The sequence below is a fragment of the Polychytrium aggregatum genome, assembly GCF_025602895.1.
Source record: "Polychytrium aggregatum strain JEL109 chromosome Unknown BJ171scaffold_10, whole genome shotgun sequence".
In the NCBI taxonomy this organism is placed as follows: Eukaryota; Fungi; Chytridiomycota; class Chytridiomycetes; order Polychytriales; genus Polychytrium; species Polychytrium aggregatum.
In genome coordinates, this window is record NW_026516212.1 from 343,129 (window position 1) to 363,020 (window position 19,892).

A 19,892-nucleotide genomic window follows, 5' to 3' on the forward strand; every position below is an offset into this window, starting at 1 on the left:
TGCCTGCTGATTGCCCATCACCAACGATCTAAAAGAATGCCCCAGCTCAAGCGATACAGCGACCCGCGAAAGGTCGATGGTATGGTGGATGCCCAAGGCCGTGTCTGTCTCGCAATATCGGTGCCCCTGCCGCTTCCAGCCCTCGCTAATTGCGTCTGCGGCACATTCCCGCAACTTGCGTCTCTTCTGCCAGCCATTGTGCCGTTCCAGCTCGCCAGATCCGAGAGCGACGACGGAGCCAGCGTCGTTGGCATCGCCGCCATCGTCCTCTGTAAGTCGCTTCGAGCAAACAGGTTATCTGCAGATGGATAGATTCAAGGGCTCCTCCAACCGTTTCCTTGGATAGCGCTGCTGCCCACTGTTTGGATACCGAGTCTGCCCCTGGCACGCCCACCTCGCGCAAGCAAGCATCCAGGCTGATGTGGGCGCTGCCTGGTCCTGTGTGGCATGAGAAACGCATCCTCTGACCTCTGTGATCGCTCTGGTCTTGATTGAACCCGTCGCCTGTGTCAACATCCGTCCGTGGTCGTGTGCAGCGATTGCTGGTCTGATGGTCAAGGTAACTCGCTACCCCTAGATTGCCGCTCCTGCACTCGGCGATCGGGTCCTTGGTCGCCTCGTTGATTGTTCAGCACTGCCTGGCCCTGGAATTCACATCTGCCACTGGAAACGGTGCTGCTGCGCGAGTGTGGCTCGATACGATGCTGCGTCGTGGATGAAGCTGACGACCATCACCAACCTCGATCCGTTTCAGCAAAAGGCACTTTCCCTGATTGGCCTCCTGTTCGCCATCGATGCCACCCTCAACTCGCGCCACTCGGACAGCGAATCTAAGGGCTACCAGAGCTTGATGTGAGTATCGGGGCATCGGCACGGGCACCATTGATGGTGCGGGGCGACTCTGCTAACGCCCGTCGGATGGTCCATCGCGCAGGTTTGTTTTTATGGGCCTCGTCATGACCTACACTCAGGACTACCAAAAGTACCTCTCGGCTAACAAGCAGTGAAGACGCCAGAGGGACAGGAGCGTCGCGCGGTGCTCGGCCGGGCATCGCTCATCCTCATCTCTGCCTTCTGCCACTTGCCGGACTGTCGCTTCGCTGTTGCCGTGCCGGCCGGATACATTCTAGAGCCCGAGGGACGGCATGGCACCGTCTGTTGGCAATACATCGCCGTCCATGCCGCACCATGCGTTGCCGAGAACAGCGTATGTCCGTCCAGGCCAACGACTCTGTTCGACATTTGGAGAGCCTGGATCGTCCGCACGCAACAGATGCCCCTCCGGCACTCGTGCTCTATGAAGACGTACCTTCCCTCCGCTCGGCCAACTGGAGTGGACCGACCGGAGTGGACCGACTTGACGGGCCTCGTGCGGGTGACAGCTCGCACGGCCCTCGAGGTTGCGGCTCTGTGTGGAGAGCTGGACTGGTCGTGGCGCAGGATGGCGTGCTGCGCTTCCCACCCCAGAACAGGCCTTGACTGATACAGTGCGCAGCCCCGGCTGCTGGTGGCTTTCCCGCCGGCCCATCCAGCATCGGTCGCCCGTCGTCCATCTCCATCGCTCTCCAGACCTCTGCCCTCTGTGCATCGACTACAATGACCCTCGACGTCTCCAAGCGCATTGCATTCATCGGTGCGTTCCGCCGAGACAGCGTCCTGAAATCGGCCAGTGCTCGGCTCATCTGGATTGTCCAGATTGCGAGATTGCTGAGATTGTCCAGATTGCCGGTGTTGCTTGAATGGGTGCGGCACCGACTCTGGGATGCACGCAGCGATCCGCTGCTTGGCTTGCTCGTATTGCTGCTGACTACAACTGCTCTCTTGGGCCTTTATTCTCGTCGTGCTGCTGTGCGATCGCCGGTCGGCTCCAGGCGGCGGCAACATGGCTTCGGCCATCATCGGCGGCCTCATCGCTGCTGGCTACCCCGCCTCCAATGTCTCTGTTTCCGAGCCCTACGAGGAGCTGCGAAAGAAGCTCAGCGCCACCTACGGTGTCTTCACCACGTCCAACAACTCCGAGGCCATCGCCCACGGCCCCGCCGACATTGTTATCCTGGCCGTCAAGCCCCAGGTGATGCGCGGTGTTGCCGAGGGCATTTCCGAGGCCGTCAAGACCCACTCTCCCGTCGTGCTGTCGATCGCCGCAGGCATCCTCGCCAAGGATCTCGAGCGATGGTTGATGGCCCACTCTGCCGGCAAGGTCCCGTCGATCATCCGATCGATGCCCAACACCCCCGCGCTCGTGTCCCAGGGAGCCACCGCTGCTTGGGCCTCCGAGACGGTTTCGCAGAGCCAGAAGGATCTGGCCTTTGGTATTCTTGCTGCCGTTTCCAAGAAGACGTACTTTGTCGAACGCGAGGAGTTGCTCGATGTGGTCACTGGTCTGTCAGGTAGGATCAGCGGTCGGCGAGAGGATGGGATGGGATGGGCTCTGTGGAGCGGGGGAGTTGCTGCTGGGTCGCCCATAAGCTTGCCATCAAGTGCGCTGCAAACCTCGCCCACTTATCAAAGCCGCTGCTTCTCCGTGTTCCTACCCTCTGCATAACAGGCAGTGGCCCGGCCTACTTTTTCCTCCTGATCGAGTGTATCGAGCAGGCCGCCATCAAGCTGGGCCTGCCTGCTGATGTCGCCAGGGGCCTTGCTGCCCAGACTTGCCTCGGGGCCGGAACCATGGCCGTTGCCACAGGCGAAGACCCTGCCGATCTGCGACGCAAGGTCACCTCCCCCAACGGAACCACCCAGGCCGGCATCGAGAGCGCCGAGGCGGCCGGGGTGCGACAGCTGTGGGAAAACGTTGTTATTGCGGCCACCAAGCGCAGCGAAGAGCTCGGCGCTATCCTGGGCAAGGACAACTAAAGCTGTCGGAGCATCAGGGCCGTTGCACCCGGAACAGGGCCGGCACTCGAATTGAATGCTGAGCAATGCGAATCGGGACACTGCTTCTGGGTTCCCCGGAGTGATGTGTCTGGACCGTGAATACATCCGCCCATCTACAGCATTCTGATATCTATCACCCTGCTCGGAAATGGCCGGAAATTGGCGTATCTGCTCGACTCTATTGAAGTATTTTGCGCGTCCATCTCCGTCAAGGGCCATACTGCTGGAAACGCCATGGCATCCCAGGCATGTCAGTCCGTCCGGTTCAATGCGGTACTCTAGTTCTTCGAGCCAACCCTCTCGAGGTACGCAGCCCAGCCTGCCTCACGGTACGTACGGGCCTTCTCGGCGATATCGCCGCCACCGTAGATGCCCCGGCCGACAATGATGACGTCGCAGCCGCTCTCCAGGATAACTTGACGCGGCGTGCGGTACTGCTGACCCAGGCTGTCGCCTTTGGCCTCCAATCCGACACCGGGGGTCATGTAGACGTAGTCTTCGTCGCCCTCCTCGTCGATCTTGTCTCCTTCACCGTGCAGAGGCAGGCGCCGCTGGCCAATGAAGCCAAAGACAAAGTCCCTGTTGCGGCGGGCCATGCGGACCGCCTCGGCCGTGTACGATCCCTTCGCCAGCGAGCCAGCGGACGACATTTCGGCGAGCAGCAGCAGTCCACGACCCAGTGGCAGACCGACTTCCTTGAGGCCCTTGACGATGCCCTCGCCGGGAAGCGGGTGTGCGTTGGTAATGTCGGACCACGAAGCAATGTGGTAGACGCCCGAAGCGTACTGGTGCTTGACGGTGTTGCCAATATCGGCGAACTTGCGGTCCTCGAAGATCAAAAAGTCGTGCTCCTTGGCAAGGGCGACGAGCCGGTCGACGAGATCCTGGTCAAAGTCGTCGACAATGTCGATGTGGGTCTTGAAGACGCAGATGTACGGGCCCAGGGCCTCGGCGATCCGCAGGAGCTCGGCCTTGGAGGTGACATCGGCAGCGACCGAGAGATTGGTCTGCTTGCGGTCCATCAGCTCGAGCAGACGCTTGGCGGTGGGGTTGGCATGCAGACTGGCGCGCTCGGCATATGTCTTGGTCAGGAGGCTCATTGTGGACGCTGGACTGGGATGGTCGGATGGCGGGATGGTGGGTCGGATGTCGGATGGTTGGATGGCGGGATGGTCGGATGGTGATGAGGCAGTCGACCGATCGATGTGATCGTGTTGGCCAGAGGCGAGGCCACGTGAGCAGACGCGCAGCCGCAGGCGAGAGCCAGCGAGGACTGGCGAGGACTGGCGAGGACACCTGCCGAGAGCCCGGTCTCGGTTTTTTCTTCGGTCGCACAGCGGATCGGCTTTCGCACACCCAGCGGATTCCCTTCGGGCTCGCCATTCCCTGGCCAAGAGCAAGACCGCCGGCACCGGCATCATCAGCGCTCGCTGCACACTCGCCCACCGCTTGCGGGACAAGAGTATCGACGCACCAGCATGTCCTCCGCGAACCAGCCCGCGGCCATCGAGGGCCAATTCTCCGATGCCGAAGAGGATCAGAGCCTCCGCCACCATGATGACGCTGCCGCGGCCGATAGCGAGCTGTCCGGCAGCCGCCAGCAGCTCGGCGACAACTCGAACGACAATCTCGCCGACGTCGACCAGTTTGACGACGAACGGCCCGAATACGAGGAGGATGATGACGATACCTCTCTGCGGCCCGCATACCTGCGCGATGAAAGCGGCAACGCTGGTAACGACGAGGAGCCCGACGACAGCGACATGGACTTTGACGACGATTTTGACGACGATGATGATGATGACGATGCCGACGATGCCGACGACGGCGACCTGGCTCTTAATTATGGCGACCAGTGGTTCAGCGCTACCGGAGGTAATGCATATCACACAAGCTCAGCGCTGGAACAGCATGCATGACCAAGCGAGTGCCGTGCAATGAGCATGGCCGCAGAACCATGGGCAGACATACTTGCCCAGGCCCGATACATGGTTCAGGCGGTGCTCTCTCTGCAGTTGAACGACCTGCCTCTGTTCATGCTATCTCCATGCGTGGAACAGCGCACTGCCAGCCGCTAGATACGGTTGTCGTGACTAGCTAACGCCGATGGTGTGGATCGCACGATTCCCCGCGACCAAAACGCATCCAGATTTCACAAAGCAGTACAATCGACTCCGCGAGCAGCTCCAACCCTCGAGCTCGGCAGCACCAGCGACCGGCAAGGTAGTACCCAAAACATCCACGGCCCCATCTGCCAACAAATCCCAGCCCAAGGTCGTGGTCAAAGGGCAGGCTACATCGCGGGCGGCACAAGGCGCCGATGCAGCGGATGCCCTCGATGCCAAGTATGCTGGGCGGATCCGGCTCGATACAGTCGACAGACAGCTTCCCTCTGCCACGAGTGCCTCGGCCTCCAAGAAGGGACAGGGCGACAAGTACGTTCATTATACACCATCGCGCCGCTGGCTTCGTCCGGACGCCCGCTTATGGAGCTCATGCCGATCGCTGGATGCGCCTGAGGTCGATCCCGATGGACTGATTGACCGAGCTGTCGGCCACGTAATTGCATCGATTGGCGATTGCTCCCGTGGGTGCAAACAGCTCCTCGCACCACCATTGCCGTCCAACTCACGCATCCCAATTCGTTTCGTGGACATTCTGCTCTTGCTTGGGTTGCACCCTGCAGACGGCGAGAAACCGACAAGGCCGACCGAGCGACCGTCGAACAGGTCCTTGATCCACGCACGCGCATCATTCTCTTCAAGATGCTCAATCGCAACATCATCTATCAGGTCAACGGATGCATCAGCACGGGAAAGGAGGCCAACGTCTATCACGCCATTACCGAAGACGGCCAGCATCGCGCCATCAAAATCTACAAGACCTCCATCCTGACCTTCAAGGATCGCGACCGCTATGTGACGGGTGAGTTCCGGTTCCGCCACGGATACAACAAGAGCAACCCGAGAAAGATGGTCAAGATCTGGGCCGAGAAGGAAATGAGAAACCTCAAGCGCCTGCAGCTCGCTGGTATTCCGTGTCCAGAGCCGATACTACTCCGGATGCATGTGCTGCTGATGAGCTTCCTCGGAGACAAGACTGGCTGGTGGGTGCCATACGCCTTGCCTTTCCTCCACCCAGCAGTTCGCATAGCCAGACTGTTGCTGGCCCGATCGAGCACTGCTGATTCCTTGCGCGGTCATTCCCGAATCCACCAAACAGGGCGGCTCCTCGACTGAAAGATGCCGAAATTGACGACCCGGAGGCATACCGGGACCTGTACTTCAAGCTCGTCAAGATTATGTGGAAGCTCTATCACAAGTGTCATCTCGTCCATGCCGATCTGAGCGAGTACAACATCCTGTATGTCGACTGTTGCCACTGCTGGGCATCCGTACATATGACGCCGTAGCGCTCCACTCACCCGAGCCGTTCGAACACAGATACTACAAGAAGACCCTCTACATCATCGACGTGTCGCAATCGGTCGAGCACGACCATCCACATGCGCTCGAGTTCTTGCGAAAGGACTGTTCGAACGTGATCGACTACTTTGGCAAGCGCTTCCCGGAGCACTGCTTCACAGTGCGCGAGCTATTCGACTTTGTCGTCACGGATTCAAAAGCGATTCGCACCAAGCTGGGGCGAGACCCCGAGCGCCCTGAAGAAAGGGCTGCAGTCATTCCCGACGATGAAGAGGAGGAGCTGGTCAACACTTGGCTGCACCAGCTCCATGAAGGAATCGCCGATCGGCCAGCCGGATACCTGCAGCAGGCGGATGTCCAGATCGACGAAGCTGTGTTCAAGCAGGCGTACATTCCCCGCACTCTTGACGAAGTCGTGGACATTGAGCGGGATCTTGAGAAGGTCAAGAAGGGCAACGTTGACGATGTGGGTATCTGGCTGGTGGGATGGCGGAGGCGCTGTCCGGTCGGCCGGGATCGGGATCGGGATCGATAACATCGTTCCTTGATGGATTGCCACTTTGGCGAGAGATCTGTGCCTGCCGTGGATCTCGCTTTGGTGTGGGGGGCTGCCTTATGGACCATGCTTCGCTAGCGACCTTTGTGTCTTTTGGTTGGCCATAGTTCTGGACGACGCTTTGCCATGCTAATCCTATTCACCATGTGCGCCTGGCTAGCTCCTGTACAAGAATGTAACGGGCATGGAATCGCACATGCAGCGGCTGCAATCCCCGGCGGCACCGCCTGCCAAGCCTGCCAAGCCTGCCGTCAAGTCAATTGCGTCGTTCCTCGCCAACATCCCCATAGCTTCGTCGTCGGCTCCCAAACCGGCCCCGACCACGCCGAGCAAGCCTGCTCAAGTGGTGCCTCCAGTCGCTGCGCTCAAGAGACTGACGATATCCCAGCCTGCTCAGGGCATGAAGCGCATCGACAGCGATGGCATCGAGCGCGATGAAGAGGCCGAGGAGAGAGCCGACGAGGCGGACGACTCCAATCTCGAGTCGGCCTCGGTCAGCGGCACCTCTGCCATCGGACAGTCAGAGCGCGCCATGGAGGCTGACGAAGAGGATGCAGACGAGCGGGCCAAGCCTGGGGACGACGACGACAACGATGGAGACGACGACCAGGACGAGAGCGGGGACGACGATGACGATGACGACAGCGACGGCGACGGCGACGACAGCGATGGCTCGGGCGACCAGCATCGCGGGTCCAAGAAGCAGCAGAAGAAGGACGAGGACAAGGCCGCCAAGAAAGAGCGGAAGCAGGCCGCCAAGGAGGAGAAGCGAGAGAAGCGGAAATCCAAGGTGCCCAAGTCTGTCAAGAAGCGCAAGCAAAAGGTCGCTGCCGAGCGGGGCAAGGGCAAGAAGTAAACCTGTTGCGGGTATACGGGCGTCAGTGTCTCCAGCGAACAGCTCGGGCGGTGTGGATGTTGTATTGCTGGGGTGCTGAATACATCATTGGCACGGACGCACTGTGGCATTCCACGATCTCGGGACTGGCACCCACAACGCAGCGATCTTGTTATCGGAAAGCCTGTGGTCTGCATTCCACCGATCGGCGCAGCCAACTTTTGGGGTCGCGATCGACTGGTGTCATGGGGCGTCATTTGGGGGAGGACGGCATTTCCAACGCCTGGTGGCATTCAGGGACCATTGCCAGCGCACATCATTTGGAGTCATCTCTGGCGTCCAGCCGACCCTGCGACGATATCAGCCGACCCTGCGACGATATCAGCCGACCCTGCGACGATATCAGCCGACCCTGCGACGATATCAGCCGACCCTGGCTGCTGCCTCCGATCTCCCGCCAAACCCGCCTGCCGAAATGACCATCATCCAGTCGCCTCTGTCCGACAAACCCATCCCAATCTGCTCGATCTCCGACTTTCTGTGCCGGCCAGATCTGCACACCCCTGTCGACCGTCCGGCCTTGGTCGATGCCGAGACTCGTCACCAGCTCTCGTATCCCCAGTATGTCGATCTGGTTGCGAAGGTGCGATCCCGACTGCTCGCCCGGCCAGGGTTCTGCAAGTGGGACGTCGTTGCCATCTATTCCCGGAACTCAATATGGTTTCCAGTCGTCTCGATGGGTGTGCTCCAAGCAGGTCGGTGCAGACAGCAACGATTCTTGCGATCACCGGGGCCGCTGAATGCCTTGGCTGCTGCTGGACGGGATACATAGCTCACCCTTCGCATCTGCTGATCATTTCCGCTCGTAACTGCCCGTCCGTGCATCCCCTATCTGCCGATCCTGCATATCCTTCCTCAGGCGGAACAGTCACGCCCGTGAGCCCAAACTACACCCATTCCGAGTTGCGAGGTATGGCCAAGCGAAGCGGCGGATCGCAGCATGCTGTACATCATAGCGCCTCTCTTAACAGACTCCTTCCCGCTCTTGACACTCAGGCCAACTGGCTGACTCGGGAGCAAAGCTCCTGTTTACGACAAGAGAGCTGCTGCCTGTGGCTCTGGAGGCCATCCAGGGACTCGATGCCATCGCCGTCCAGGATATTGTGTTGATGGACGGCCTTGGTGCCATCGACACATCAGGTCCTGCTTCCTTGCACGATTGGCTCAACGACTCGGATGGCTCGGTCGCTGCTGTAAAGTCTGGGCCGAGCTTCTCTGAGGAGGAGCTCAAGACCCGGCCGGCCATCCTTTGCTATTCCTCGGGGACCACGGGACGCAGCAAGGTATGGACGATACGCTGGCTCCTCGTTGCTCTGGCGAATACGACCCGGCGGTCCAATAATCTCGCATCCATGACCCCAGGGCGTCATGACAAGCCACTTCAACATCGTCGCTGATATCGTCATGAACATGGCCACCGAAGAGACCGACTCGAGCGAGACGCCCGATCGCATCTGGGTGGCCCCGCTGCCGATGTGTCATATCTTTGGTGAGTCGCGGCCTGCTCGAGCAAAACAGCGATGCGAGACTCAATGATCGAAGGATCGCATGTGCCGGCTCTATGGCTAACCCGAGCCTGGACAATCCGACCCGAACAGGCATGCACAATATCCACATGAGCATGGCACTGGTAAGCGCCCCACTTGCTCGATTCATGAGCGGCCTCATGTCGAGGGCTTGGCGATGTCACTAGCTGCAATGGAATCCCTCTATGGATCTGTGGCCTCCGTGCGATATTCCTATCCGCATTGAGACCATGAAGCGGAGAATTTCCCTGATTTGCGCTGTTCCCGAAGCGCCAATCTGACCGTAATTGCAGGGCGCTACGCTCGTTGTGCTGCCACGATACGAGCTCCATGCTTTCTGTAGGACCCTCCAGGACTTCAAGGCCACCCGCGCATACGTTGTGCCGCCGATCATCCTGGGTTTCCTGCGCAACCCCGGCATTGCTGCCCAATACGACCTGGGCTCCGTCCGGCTGTTTCGCTCGGGCGGATCAAGCATCGGAAGAGAGACAGTCAAGCAGTTTCGGTCGACCTTTCAGATTGGACTGTCGCAGGGATTTGGAATGACCGAGCTGAGTCCCGCATCCATTATCGTACCCGATGGTTCGTATCTGCTGCTCCCAGAGCAGAACCGTGTGGCTCTGCGGGCCTGAATGCAATCCCGACTGCATCTTAATCCAAATCGCAACATTCCGCTGACCACAGGCAACAACCCTGTGTACGATGGGACCATCGGCATTCTGCTGCCCAACCAGCAGGCCCGCATTGTGGACCCAGATTCCGGACGAGGTATTTCCCATGCCATCTCGGCTCAGCGTGGCAGTGTTGCGTTGGATCAGTGCTCAGACCGTAGCCCAATGTCTGTTTCCAGATCTTGATCGCTGGGAGACTGGGGAGCTCCTCATCCGGGGTCCAAATGTCATGGTTGGATATCATCGTCGGCCTGAGGAAACGCAAAACACCATCACCACCGACCGCTGGCTCAGAACAGGTTGGTCGGCCGCGATTGTTGCATGCTCGCGCTGTGTGCTGTTAGGATGACGAGTCAGCGCAAGGAGCTCATCGCTGACATCCAACAGGGGATCTTGTTCGGCGTGATGATCACGGCAACTTCTGCATCGTGGACCGCATCAAGGTAGGCGCCGTGGGCCAACCGAGAATTTATGGGGGCTCGGACAGGACAGATCCAGCTGTGCGTGAGAAATGTGGTATGCTCGATGTATGGCTTACCATTTGAACGATTGTCAGGAGCTCATCAAGTACAAGGGGTTCCAAGTGGCCCCTGCTGAGCTTGAGGCGGTTCTGCTGACCCATGCCTATGTTGCCGACGCTGTTGTCGTCGGCATCCCCGACCGGAACGCCGGCGAGCTCCCCAAGGCATTCGTGGTTCTCAAGAACCGCAGCTCTGTTCATGGCATGCCCCTGAATGCTGCAACCGTCTGCGAGACGATCAGGGCGTTTGTGGACAGTCAGGTTGCCGTCCACAAGCGTTTGCGCGGCGGAGTGGCCATCATCAGTCAGGTTCCCAGGGCGCCGAGCGGCAAGATCCTGAGGCGAGTGGTGCGAGGGTGGATCGCCGAGGGGCCACGCAGCAAACTGTGAGAGGCAGCGCTGTATACTGTCTGGCGTTGATCTGACTTCAATAGAACGGACGAGTTGACCAGAGCCGATGCGGGGGATTGAATGGGAGGCGGCACCGTCCCTTGGAGGCGGGATTTGATATCTCCGCCCCACGGAGCTGGAGGATCCACATCCGCCATCGCTGTTGTCATCGCCGTTGCCTCGCATCGGATGTTCGATGGTTGCCCAATCGGCGCCTTTTTTCCGCTCGGATTGGCGATATATGACCGGGCTCCGCTCTCTCCTCCCCTGCTCGCAAACAGATCTCCCCTCGACAATGCCCCAAGTCTTCAACACCCTCGATCCTTACGCCTCGTCGCTGGTGGCTGCCTTCGTGGCCGACTTTGCCGTCCAGTTCGTGGCCTATGTGCTGTCGGCTGCGTTGCAGACCGAGAAGCTCTTTGACCTATCTGGCTGCGTCTCCTTCCTTGCCTCGGTTCTGGTATCCGCCCTGTTGCGTCCGGACGGCGACAGGCTTGCACCTCGACAGATCATTGCCGCAGCCCTGCTTGCGGTCTGGTCGCTGCGGCTCGGCCTATTCCTGTTCCAGCGAGTCCTGAGTCGGCCCGACAAGGTGAGCCACCAACCGTATACAGCGTCGGAGTCGCTGCGAGACATCAAGCAAGGCGATGCAAGCTGATGTTCCTGGTCTGTTTCAGCGATTCGACGAACTCAAATCCAGTCCCGTCAAGTATGCAGGCGTCTTTGTGATGCAGTCGGTCTGGGTCTTTCTGTGCCCGCTTCCTGTGTGGATCGTGCTGGCTCTGTACGGTCCAGAACAGCGTGCCATCCAATGGTCCGATATTGTTGGCATCGCTATCTGGGTTGCTGGTTTTGCGATCGAAGCCATTGCCGATGTCCAAAAGTCGGCATTCAAGTCGAAGCACCCAGACGCCTTCATGAGCAGCGGGCTCTTCCGATATTCGCGCTGTAAGTTGGCGAGGTAGGGAGGAGCTGCCCGGGGCCGCATAAATGGCCTGCACCATTGTCGGAGCCGTGGATGGCTGGACAGCATTGGCTGCCCACCGATAGCTGACCCGTGGTCTCTGGATGCTCCAGACGCCAACTACTTTGGCGAAGTGACGCTATGGTGCGGCATGTTCGTGCTCTGCGCATCGGGCTTCACAAGCGGTGTTCAGTGGATCAGCATCATCTCGCCCGTCTTTGTCTACTGCCTGATTGCCTTTGTGTCTGGCATTCCGATGCTCGAGAAGAGCTCCAGCCAAAAGTATGGGCAGCTGCCAGGTGAGCTTGCTGTCGCATTGCTGCGTCGAGTGCCTGAGTTGTTTGGTGGCTCTGGCGGCGATGGTGTGCATCCTGGATCGATAACGAATACTCCAACTCCCCCTGGCTGTAGAGTACCAAGACTATGTCGCCAGGACGAGCAAATTTTTCCTCTGGCTGCCAAAGAAGCAGGCGGCCACACCAGTGCCTTGACGCAATCGCAGCCTCGGCTCTCGCAAATTGAAACCAGCAGCCCCACCTTGCATAGCCAACAGCGACTGCTTTTCATCCGAATACACCCGCTGATCTATCATCCTCGCTGCATGGTGTGGGAATGGCCGACTCGGCGTGGCTGTTGCTTACGCCTCTCCCTCGGATCCCAACGAGAGGCAGAAAATGCCTTCCCAGGGCTACACCCCAGCGACTCCAACTGCAGAGTGGAAGTGCCAGTTGGAATATGACATCCACGATGTGTTCATCAGGCGGGCGAGCCATCGCATATCTCATCGGACCCACTCGCCACCAACTGACTCCTCACACGTTTCGCAGCTATCGAGTCAGCAGTGACGCCATTAACACCATGGCCCTGCATGGAAGTCTTGCAGTTAATCCACGAGACCAGATGCAACTCCATCCATATCTCGACAGCCTCTGTCTTTGTGACGGCGCTGACTGGGAGCAGGGTTTCATCAACGGGCTGTATCGATCGAATGTGATTGTCTTGCTGCTGTCGGAGGAGGGACTGAAACGCACCTTCGAGGCCCACCTCAAGCCAGACAACCAGTTGCTCGAGGTAACTAGTGAGTCGACAGCATCGACGCTGCAGGAGTAAACCAGTCCAATCTCATTCACCATCACTCATCCACTCACTCACTCACTCACTCACTCACTCACTCACTCACTCACTCACTCACTCACTCACTCACTCACTCACTCACTCACTCACTCACTCACTCACTCACTCACTCACTCACTCACTCACTCACTCACTCACTCACTCACTCACCCATCCACTCATCCACTCACTCACTCACCAAACTCAGACTTGTCCCCAACATCCGAAACCTGATCACCAAGACCAAGACTGCTGCAGACCAAGGATCAACATACCACAAGGATAGCCCCATCCAGCTCACAGCCAAACAAGACTTACTCCTGCGACTCCTCCTCGATCCCATCGACTCGGTCTCGGACAGACGTGCACTCGAGGATCTGTATGTCGAGGTTACCCGCCAGTGGCTATTCGATAAAACCACCGACTGGGTCAACCAGGACACCACCGACACTGTCCTGTGGGTCAATGCCGTTGCTGGAGTGGGCAAGTCTGTCGCTACTGCCCAGATCGCCAACATCCTCACAGCCAGCAACCAGCTGGTGGCGGCGTTGTTCCTCAAGTACAACGACACCCGCAAGAACAACCCTCGATCGGTGCTGAACACGATCGCATATGGACTGTGCAAGTGGCACTCGCCGATCGGCCGCAAGTTGCTCGAAACCAAGGTGAAATTAAAGGTAGAAGCAGCGAAGACTAATGACGGAGATCAAGAATCAATCTCGTCTGAGAATCCACCAGAGGAGTACATTGAGCGACCCATCACCAAGGACATTCTCGACAAGATGAACATCCCCGATCTGTTCAGGGCCGTGATCGAGGAGCCACTCAAAGCCATCGGCGACTACAGACCCAAGGGATCAGTGATGATCCTGGTGGATGCACTCGACGAGTGTTCTCCGCGCGACCAGTTGCCCAGTCTGCTTGCCGTGCGCTTCGTCGAGCTGAACCAGACCCGTCCGTGGCTCAAGTTGTTGCTGACATCCCGACCCGAGGAGGACATCAAGGCAGCATTCGATGGAGTACCGACCAAGACAATCGAGCCCTCGAGCAAGAACAACATCCGTGACCTCGAGGTGTTCATCCGCCACCGACTGCGAGTGTATGACACTCTCAATGACTCGGATCGCACCGAAGCAGTCGCCATCCTGCTGGACCAGTCCAAGACATTCGTGTGGATCAACCTGATCCTCAACACCGTCGACATCGAAGCTATGGATGGCCCAGTGACACTCGCCACAATCAAGGACATCAACGACAGCGCCGCCGATGTCGGCCAGCTGTACCACAAGACATTCGCCAAGATCCACTCGCAGTCGAGCCACCCGACCGAGCTGGTCACGGTGGTGTCGGCGATCGCCACATCGCTGACTGGCCCTCACACCCGAAATGATTTCCAAGATCTTCTTCCAGGACCAGGATTACCATTACGCTCTCAGCATCGTGCATGAGTGCTTGAGATCTCTCAACCTTGTTCTCAATTTCCGTGGCGAGAAGTCGGCAGATGACAGCGAGGTCAAGTTCAACCACAAGTCGGCGGCGGACTATCTCCTCGGCGACGCATCGGCTGGCCATCCGTGGCATGTGTCGAGTTCGTTCCACACGGTGTTTGCCAAGGGATGTCTCGGTGTGATCCTCTCGCACAAGCCAGTGATCAACATCTGCGATATCTACGACTTTCGCATAACGACGCTCGATTTGGATGCGCTTCATGCTGTCGGCATTTATCCTGAATATGAGGAAGAAGATCCTCAGGAAGCACACTATTTGAGCATGATTGGTGAAGGTGACGATTACCTTCATGAGTTCGCCTCAGACTATGAAATTGACCCTGAGGAGTTTGATGATGATGATGTAGAGAATGAGGTAGGCGTTGATAACCACGAAATGAGTGGAAACTGCACACATAACCCATCCAGAGCTATGCCCAATCACATCTTGCCGGTTTACAGCTCAGTAGTTCCGCAAGCAGTTGCCGATACCCGAGAGCATTCCTAACAGCAGCTTTGCTCCACAGATTGCGTATTCGGATTACGATACCGAGTTCAGTGATCCGAGTGCAAGCAGCTCTATTGCCGATGATGACGGAGAGGGATCCGACTCCGGCGAAAGTGCGAAATCATTTGGCTTCAGCAAGAAAGCCTCCAAGAGAATCTCGCAGCTCCTCCGATATTGTGTCGCTCACTGGATCACGCACTTTGTGTGCGATCTTGATGAAGTGGACAAAACGAGCCCGATCTGGCGCTCACTGGAATTCAAGGAATTGAGTCCGGTCCTGGCCAAGTTCATGTCAAGCCACGTGTTCTTCTGGATTGAATGCGCATCCCTCATACGTGTCCTTGATTCCGTTATTGAGCAACTGGCTCAGCTGAAAGCAGCTATCGCCAAGGCACCAAAGGGCATCTTCGATAGTACCACGAGGAAGCTGGTGAAGCATACGTATCGATTCATCCGAGAGTTCAAAGATCCGATAATCCAATGTCCGCCCCAGGTGTACAACTCGGGATATGCATTCACCCCGAAAGAAACAACACTCTACAAGACCTATGCCGCTCAGCTCGAGGATAAGATCCCGTTTCGGGTCACTGGCGGCGTACGACCCACCTGGGATTCGCGCGAGATGATATTTGCCGAAGATGATCATTTGCTACGCTTTCTCGATGGCAAGTTCACTGCCTCTATCTCGTCCGACAAGAACATTGAAATCCGGGACGCTTCAACGGATGATGTTATGCGCATCCTGAAGGGAACAAACGACAATGTGACCGCCATAGACATCTCCGATGACGGCAAATGGATCATCTCCGTCTTGGATGAAAAGACGATCAAGTTGTGGGATGCAGCCACGTGTAAAATATCTTACACCCTCGAACGCCACAAGCATCCTGTCACGGGCGTGACTGTGACATCTGATGGCCGATACATCATTACTCGCGATAAGAGTAGTCGGGTCATCGTATGGGTCAAGGATGAGGACAAGTTTACTCCATTCTCCAAAAAGTCTCCAACCTTCGATTCGTTCCATGCACAACTCGTTTCTCATCGATGGGAACACAAGGAAACGTACAAATCCGTTCATGGATATGAGAGCAAATATGCCACAGGTTGGATCCGTCATGGCAAGCATATTGTCAATGTGCGAAAGAATGAGCCATCGGACTCACTTCCCGAGTTTATTGGGTTCACTCCCTCTGGTGGAACGATTCTCTGTGGAGATTCGTATCGACCGATTGTCATCGAGGTAAGACGAGCCCATCCAAACCCTGGAGACACCTCCCTTCCGCCATTTCTCTTCCTGACAGTTCTCCTCCTGCCATCTCTCTTTCGCAGTACAATTTCCCGGATGTGTCGCAGGCTCCATAGACCAAAGCTCATTCGTTTGATAAACAAAGTCGCGATAGTAGTGTCCTGTTGCTTCCGTCAAAGTCTGTGCGAAGCATCGATGTGTTGTTATGTTTCTTCCTTTCCGACCATATGTCCTCAAATCCTCGTCGCATTCGTGTGAACAGAGCCAACTCCGTGCTCTCCCTGAGGACCGCCAATATGATCCGGGCAAATTTGCCGACACCACACACGCCCCAGTGAGACACCCAGGCTCACCCACCATCGGTTGTGGAACGGCCGCGGCACCCAGGCAGCCACGGGGATGGCTGGGCTCAAGGACACCAGGCCGCCCACTGGCGGGCACCGTGGGTGCTGTACAACGGCCTCGCCCCCCCGCCCATCACGCGACCGCACCGGATGTTCCACCAACGTCCGTTCCGCGCGACGCGGCTGTGCGATCGGCGGCCTGACCCCACCCGCGCAGGATATCCCGCCGGCCGGTTTGCATTTCGTCGCCCCCATCTCCATCTCCCCCAACTCGCTCCGGCCTCTTCGTCTCGCTCCAACCCGCAGACCAGCCATCCTCCATCCGCTCTGCTGCACCGGCTCGGCCTCCTGTCCACCATGCTCCTTCGCTCCGTCGCTGCTGGCGCTGCCCTCCTCTCCCTCGTCTCGGCCACGACCCCCGCCTCGGCGGCCTCTGCAAGTGTCCAGGCCACCCAGCGCCCCCGTCCCACGACCCCACTTTCATACTACCTCTGGCCTCAGCCCTCCAGCGTAAGCATCGCGCAGATGGTTCAGGATTCGCTCGGCGCCAAGTCGGCCCGGCGGCGTCGTTTCCATCCGCCCAGTCTCACATCTTCGTCTGCATATGCCTTCTCATCCTTCATTCGCACAGATTGTCGATGCCCAAAAGGTCGTTGATGTCTCCGACTCGTGGCTCGATTTCTCCTCGCCCAACACTCAGCTCGAGACCGTGATCCAGTCGGCCTATGACCGCTTCGCCCATTCGCTCGAGGTCAAGCGTGCCAACATCGAGTGGAGCGGCTCGACCTTCCGTGTCCAGGTTGTCATCAGCGACCACAGCACCAAGGGCCCTGCTTCGCTCGTCGGCATTGATGAGTCCTACAAGGTCCAAGTCACCCAGAGCCTCGCCACTGTCACCGGTATGCATCTGTGCCAGCCCCAGACATGTCGTCATCCCGCGAGCAACAACAGGACGGCCGGAGTCATGTGTCCGGTTTCTCTGTGAGCCCCTTGGATCCTGGAGAACCGGTGCCATGTCAATGTACTCGGCCGGCCAGTTTCTCTCGGTGTACCTGGGGCCAGTCCCGGATCGCTTACATTCACGCTCTTGTTCGTCCCGCACCACACCAGCCAAAACCCAGGCCGGTGCCGTCTACGGACTCCAAACCCTCTCGCAGATGATCACCAAGGACGGATACCTGCGCCTCGGCACCATCACCGATGCCCCTCGTTTCTCCTACCGCGGCCTTATGCTCGACACCGCCCGCAACTTTTTCCCCGTCGAGGACATCAAGCGCATTCTCGATGGTCTGGTTTACTCCAAGGTCAATGTCCTGCACTGGCACATCTATGATTCTCGTAAGTAGGACTCTAATCGGGTCGGGTGGGTCTGGGCCGTCCGAGTTGCCCATTCCGCTGCCGCGCTGTCGGTCCCCATGGCCCACCCTGTGCATGGTCATCTGCCAGAGATGCGATCATCGCGGCACCGCTATCCATTCTACAGAAAGCTCGCCATCCCCGGTTCTGTAATCGGGGCGCACTAACGCTCTCCCCCTCGCCCAGAGTCGTTCCCGATCAAGTGGGACCGCTATCCCCAGATGCTCGACGCCACTTACAAGTACGACGACGGCACGCCGAAGCTCTACACCCAGCAGGATGTTGCCGACATTGTTGACTATGCCTTCCAGCGCAACATTCGCGTCATCCCCGAGTTCGAGGCGGCCGACCACAACGCTGTCTTTGGACACATCAACGCCAGCTACATTGTCGGATGGAACCACTCTCCCTGGGACGGTCGCAACGGACAGTACATGAACTCCACCGACCAGCCCGACCCTGCCAACCCCACCGCTGCGCTGTGGTGGGGCGGCCAGTACTGCAACCAGTTCCCTTGCGGCCAGCTCGACATTCGCAATCCCGACGCCATCGCCGTCCTTGACCATCTCATCAGCGACATTGGCTCGTGGTTCCCCGACCCCGTTCTCCATGTCGGCCACGATGAAGTCAACGCCCGAGTCTACGGCCTCGTGCCCGACAGCTGGGATGTGGCCCCCAGCGACCTGATGTATCCGCTGTTTGCAAAGTTCGAGCCGCATCTCCTGCAGACCCTCTCCAAGGCCAAGAAGCAGTATGCCGCCTGGGACGAAGTCATTGACACCTTCAACATCCAGGGTATCCTCCCCAAGAATGCCCTGATCACTCAGTGGCAGCAGGGCGCCAACAACGACGCCGATCGAGTCAACGCCATCGCCGCCGCCGGCTTCTCCAACATTGTCGTCTCTCCCTCGGACTACTGGTACCTCGACTGCTCGCCCTCGCAGAACTGGTGCTCGACCGCCTACGAGCAGACCGTGCCTGCTTTCCAGTACAACCTCACCGGGTACCTGACCTACCCCGGCCAGTGGCACAACTGGACCTACATGTACAGCTACGATCCCCTTTGGGGCCTGACCCCCAACGCCAGCCAGGCTGTCAAGGGTGGATTCGGTGCCATGTGGTCCGAGACCCTCAAGCGCCACAACGTCGATCACTACATTTTCCCTCGAATCTCTGCCATTGCCGAGCGACTGTGGTCCTACAACAACACCCAGTGGAACGACCAAACCACCCCGCTTCGACTGGAGCGTTTCCGCGAGTCGCTCATCAACGAACTCAACATTGATGCCGCTGCGCTCGACTATCTCGGCAACCAGGAGGGCACGACCTTCAAGACCGAGGCCTGCGACGGCGCTGGCCTGCATGCCCCTGGTCAAAAGACCAGCTCCTGCACCGACCCTGGCTGCCCCGTCCTCGACAGCAAGGGCAACCCCGTCGTTCCCCCAAGCTACTTTGCCGCCCTTGGCGACTACTGCGACATTGCTGCCACTTACAAGACCAACTCGTTCGCCCACACCAACCCCTCGCCCGTCCCTTACTCCTTGTAGACGGTCCAGCGCCACCCGGCCGGCTGGCTTCATGCTTCTGAGCCTAAACCATCAGCCCGTCGCATAACTGTGCCGGGCCACAAGTCCACTGATCCTGATCCTGATCCTGATCCGCGCTGCGCGGACACCTCGCTGACATTTCCTTAACCCGCCGATGCTTCTATGAGAAACCCCCCCCCTATGTGTGTGTACTTTTATAACGATATGACATGCGCCTGCCCGCATGTTTCTTAAACTTCCAACAAAGAAATGAAAAGAAAGAGCTCTCCTCGTCGATTCCTCGCATCTCTGTCCACGATTATCCCTGGCGCCTCGAGATCAACTGCAGGGCTCCCTGAGAGCGCTGCTTCTGAGACATCCAGACACTTTGGTGAAACCAGGGGGCCCTGCGCTGCCCCATGCCACCCGCCAAGCCGTTGTGCTCCATGCACGCCATCGCCGGGTGCTTCTCGGGCTTGGCGGGT

At 58.3% G+C, this 19,892-nt stretch overlaps 7 protein-coding genes across 7 annotated transcripts; 6 read left to right on the forward strand and 1 right to left on the reverse strand.

Annotated features, from left to right (window-relative positions):
• Positions 1-81: 81 nt before the first annotated feature.
• Positions 82-1,227, forward strand: BJ171DRAFT_496304 (uncharacterized protein; the record flags this gene model as incomplete). The annotated part of the gene is made up of 4 exons (XM_053110185.1): positions 82-271; positions 537-559; positions 755-852; positions 935-1,227. The coding sequence occupies 4 exons, from the start codon at positions 82-84 to the stop codon at positions 1,005-1,007; spliced, it is 384 nt and encodes a 127-aa protein (XP_052968681.1). The 3' UTR covers positions 1,008-1,227.
• A 301-nt stretch (positions 1,228-1,528) lies between these two features.
• Positions 1,529-2,998, forward strand: BJ171DRAFT_496305 (pyrroline-5-carboxylate reductase dimerization-domain-containing protein). The gene is made up of 3 exons (XM_053110186.1): positions 1,529-1,633; positions 1,872-2,390; positions 2,549-2,998. The coding sequence occupies exons 1-3, from the start codon at positions 1,597-1,599 to the stop codon at positions 2,854-2,856; spliced, it is 864 nt and encodes a 287-aa protein (XP_052968682.1). The 5' UTR covers positions 1,529-1,596; the 3' UTR covers positions 2,857-2,998.
• A 40-nt stretch (positions 2,999-3,038) lies between these two features.
• Positions 3,039-4,129, reverse strand: BJ171DRAFT_496306 (Orotidine 5'-phosphate decarboxylase domain-containing protein). Its single transcript, XM_053110187.1, has one exon. The coding sequence runs from the start codon at positions 3,975-3,977 to the stop codon at positions 3,156-3,158; it is 822 nt and encodes a 273-aa protein (XP_052968683.1). The 5' UTR covers positions 3,978-4,129; the 3' UTR covers positions 3,039-3,155.
• A 1,513-nt stretch (positions 4,130-5,642) lies between these two features.
• Positions 5,643-7,714, forward strand: BJ171DRAFT_558168 (RIO1 family-domain-containing protein; the record flags this gene model as incomplete). The annotated part of the gene is made up of 4 exons (XM_053113137.1): positions 5,643-5,983; positions 6,100-6,240; positions 6,321-6,768; positions 7,379-7,714. 4 exons carry the CDS (start codon positions 5,643-5,645, stop codon positions 7,712-7,714), a joined length of 1,266 nt encoding a protein of 421 aa, XP_052968684.1.
• Positions 7,715-8,033: 319 nt separating this feature from the next.
• BJ171DRAFT_440098 (uncharacterized protein) lies at positions 8,034-10,890 on the forward strand. Its single transcript, XM_053108043.1, has 10 exons — positions 8,034-8,448; positions 8,613-8,663; positions 8,750-9,036; positions 9,116-9,242; positions 9,352-9,383; positions 9,573-9,861; positions 9,964-10,047; positions 10,130-10,249; positions 10,338-10,393; positions 10,507-10,890. The coding sequence occupies exons 1-10, from the start codon at positions 8,169-8,171 to the stop codon at positions 10,858-10,860; spliced, it is 1,680 nt and encodes a 559-aa protein (XP_052968685.1). The 5' UTR covers positions 8,034-8,168; the 3' UTR covers positions 10,861-10,890.
• Positions 10,891-11,155: 265 nt separating this feature from the next.
• BJ171DRAFT_558169 (uncharacterized protein) lies at positions 11,156-12,315 on the forward strand (the record flags this gene model as incomplete). Its single annotated transcript, XM_053113138.1, has 4 exons — positions 11,156-11,452; positions 11,538-11,808; positions 11,938-12,123; positions 12,236-12,315. The coding sequence occupies 4 exons, from the start codon at positions 11,156-11,158 to the stop codon at positions 12,313-12,315; spliced, it is 834 nt and encodes a 277-aa protein (XP_052968686.1).
• A 4,463-nt stretch (positions 12,316-16,778) lies between these two features.
• BJ171DRAFT_496324 (glycoside hydrolase superfamily) lies at positions 16,779-19,711 on the forward strand. The gene is made up of 4 exons (XM_053110188.1): positions 16,779-17,035; positions 17,157-17,424; positions 17,636-17,863; positions 18,068-19,711. The coding sequence occupies exons 1-4, from the start codon at positions 16,883-16,885 to the stop codon at positions 19,426-19,428; spliced, it is 2,010 nt and encodes a 669-aa protein (XP_052968687.1). The 5' UTR covers positions 16,779-16,882; the 3' UTR covers positions 19,429-19,711.
• The last annotated feature ends 181 nt before the right edge of the window (positions 19,712-19,892 follow it).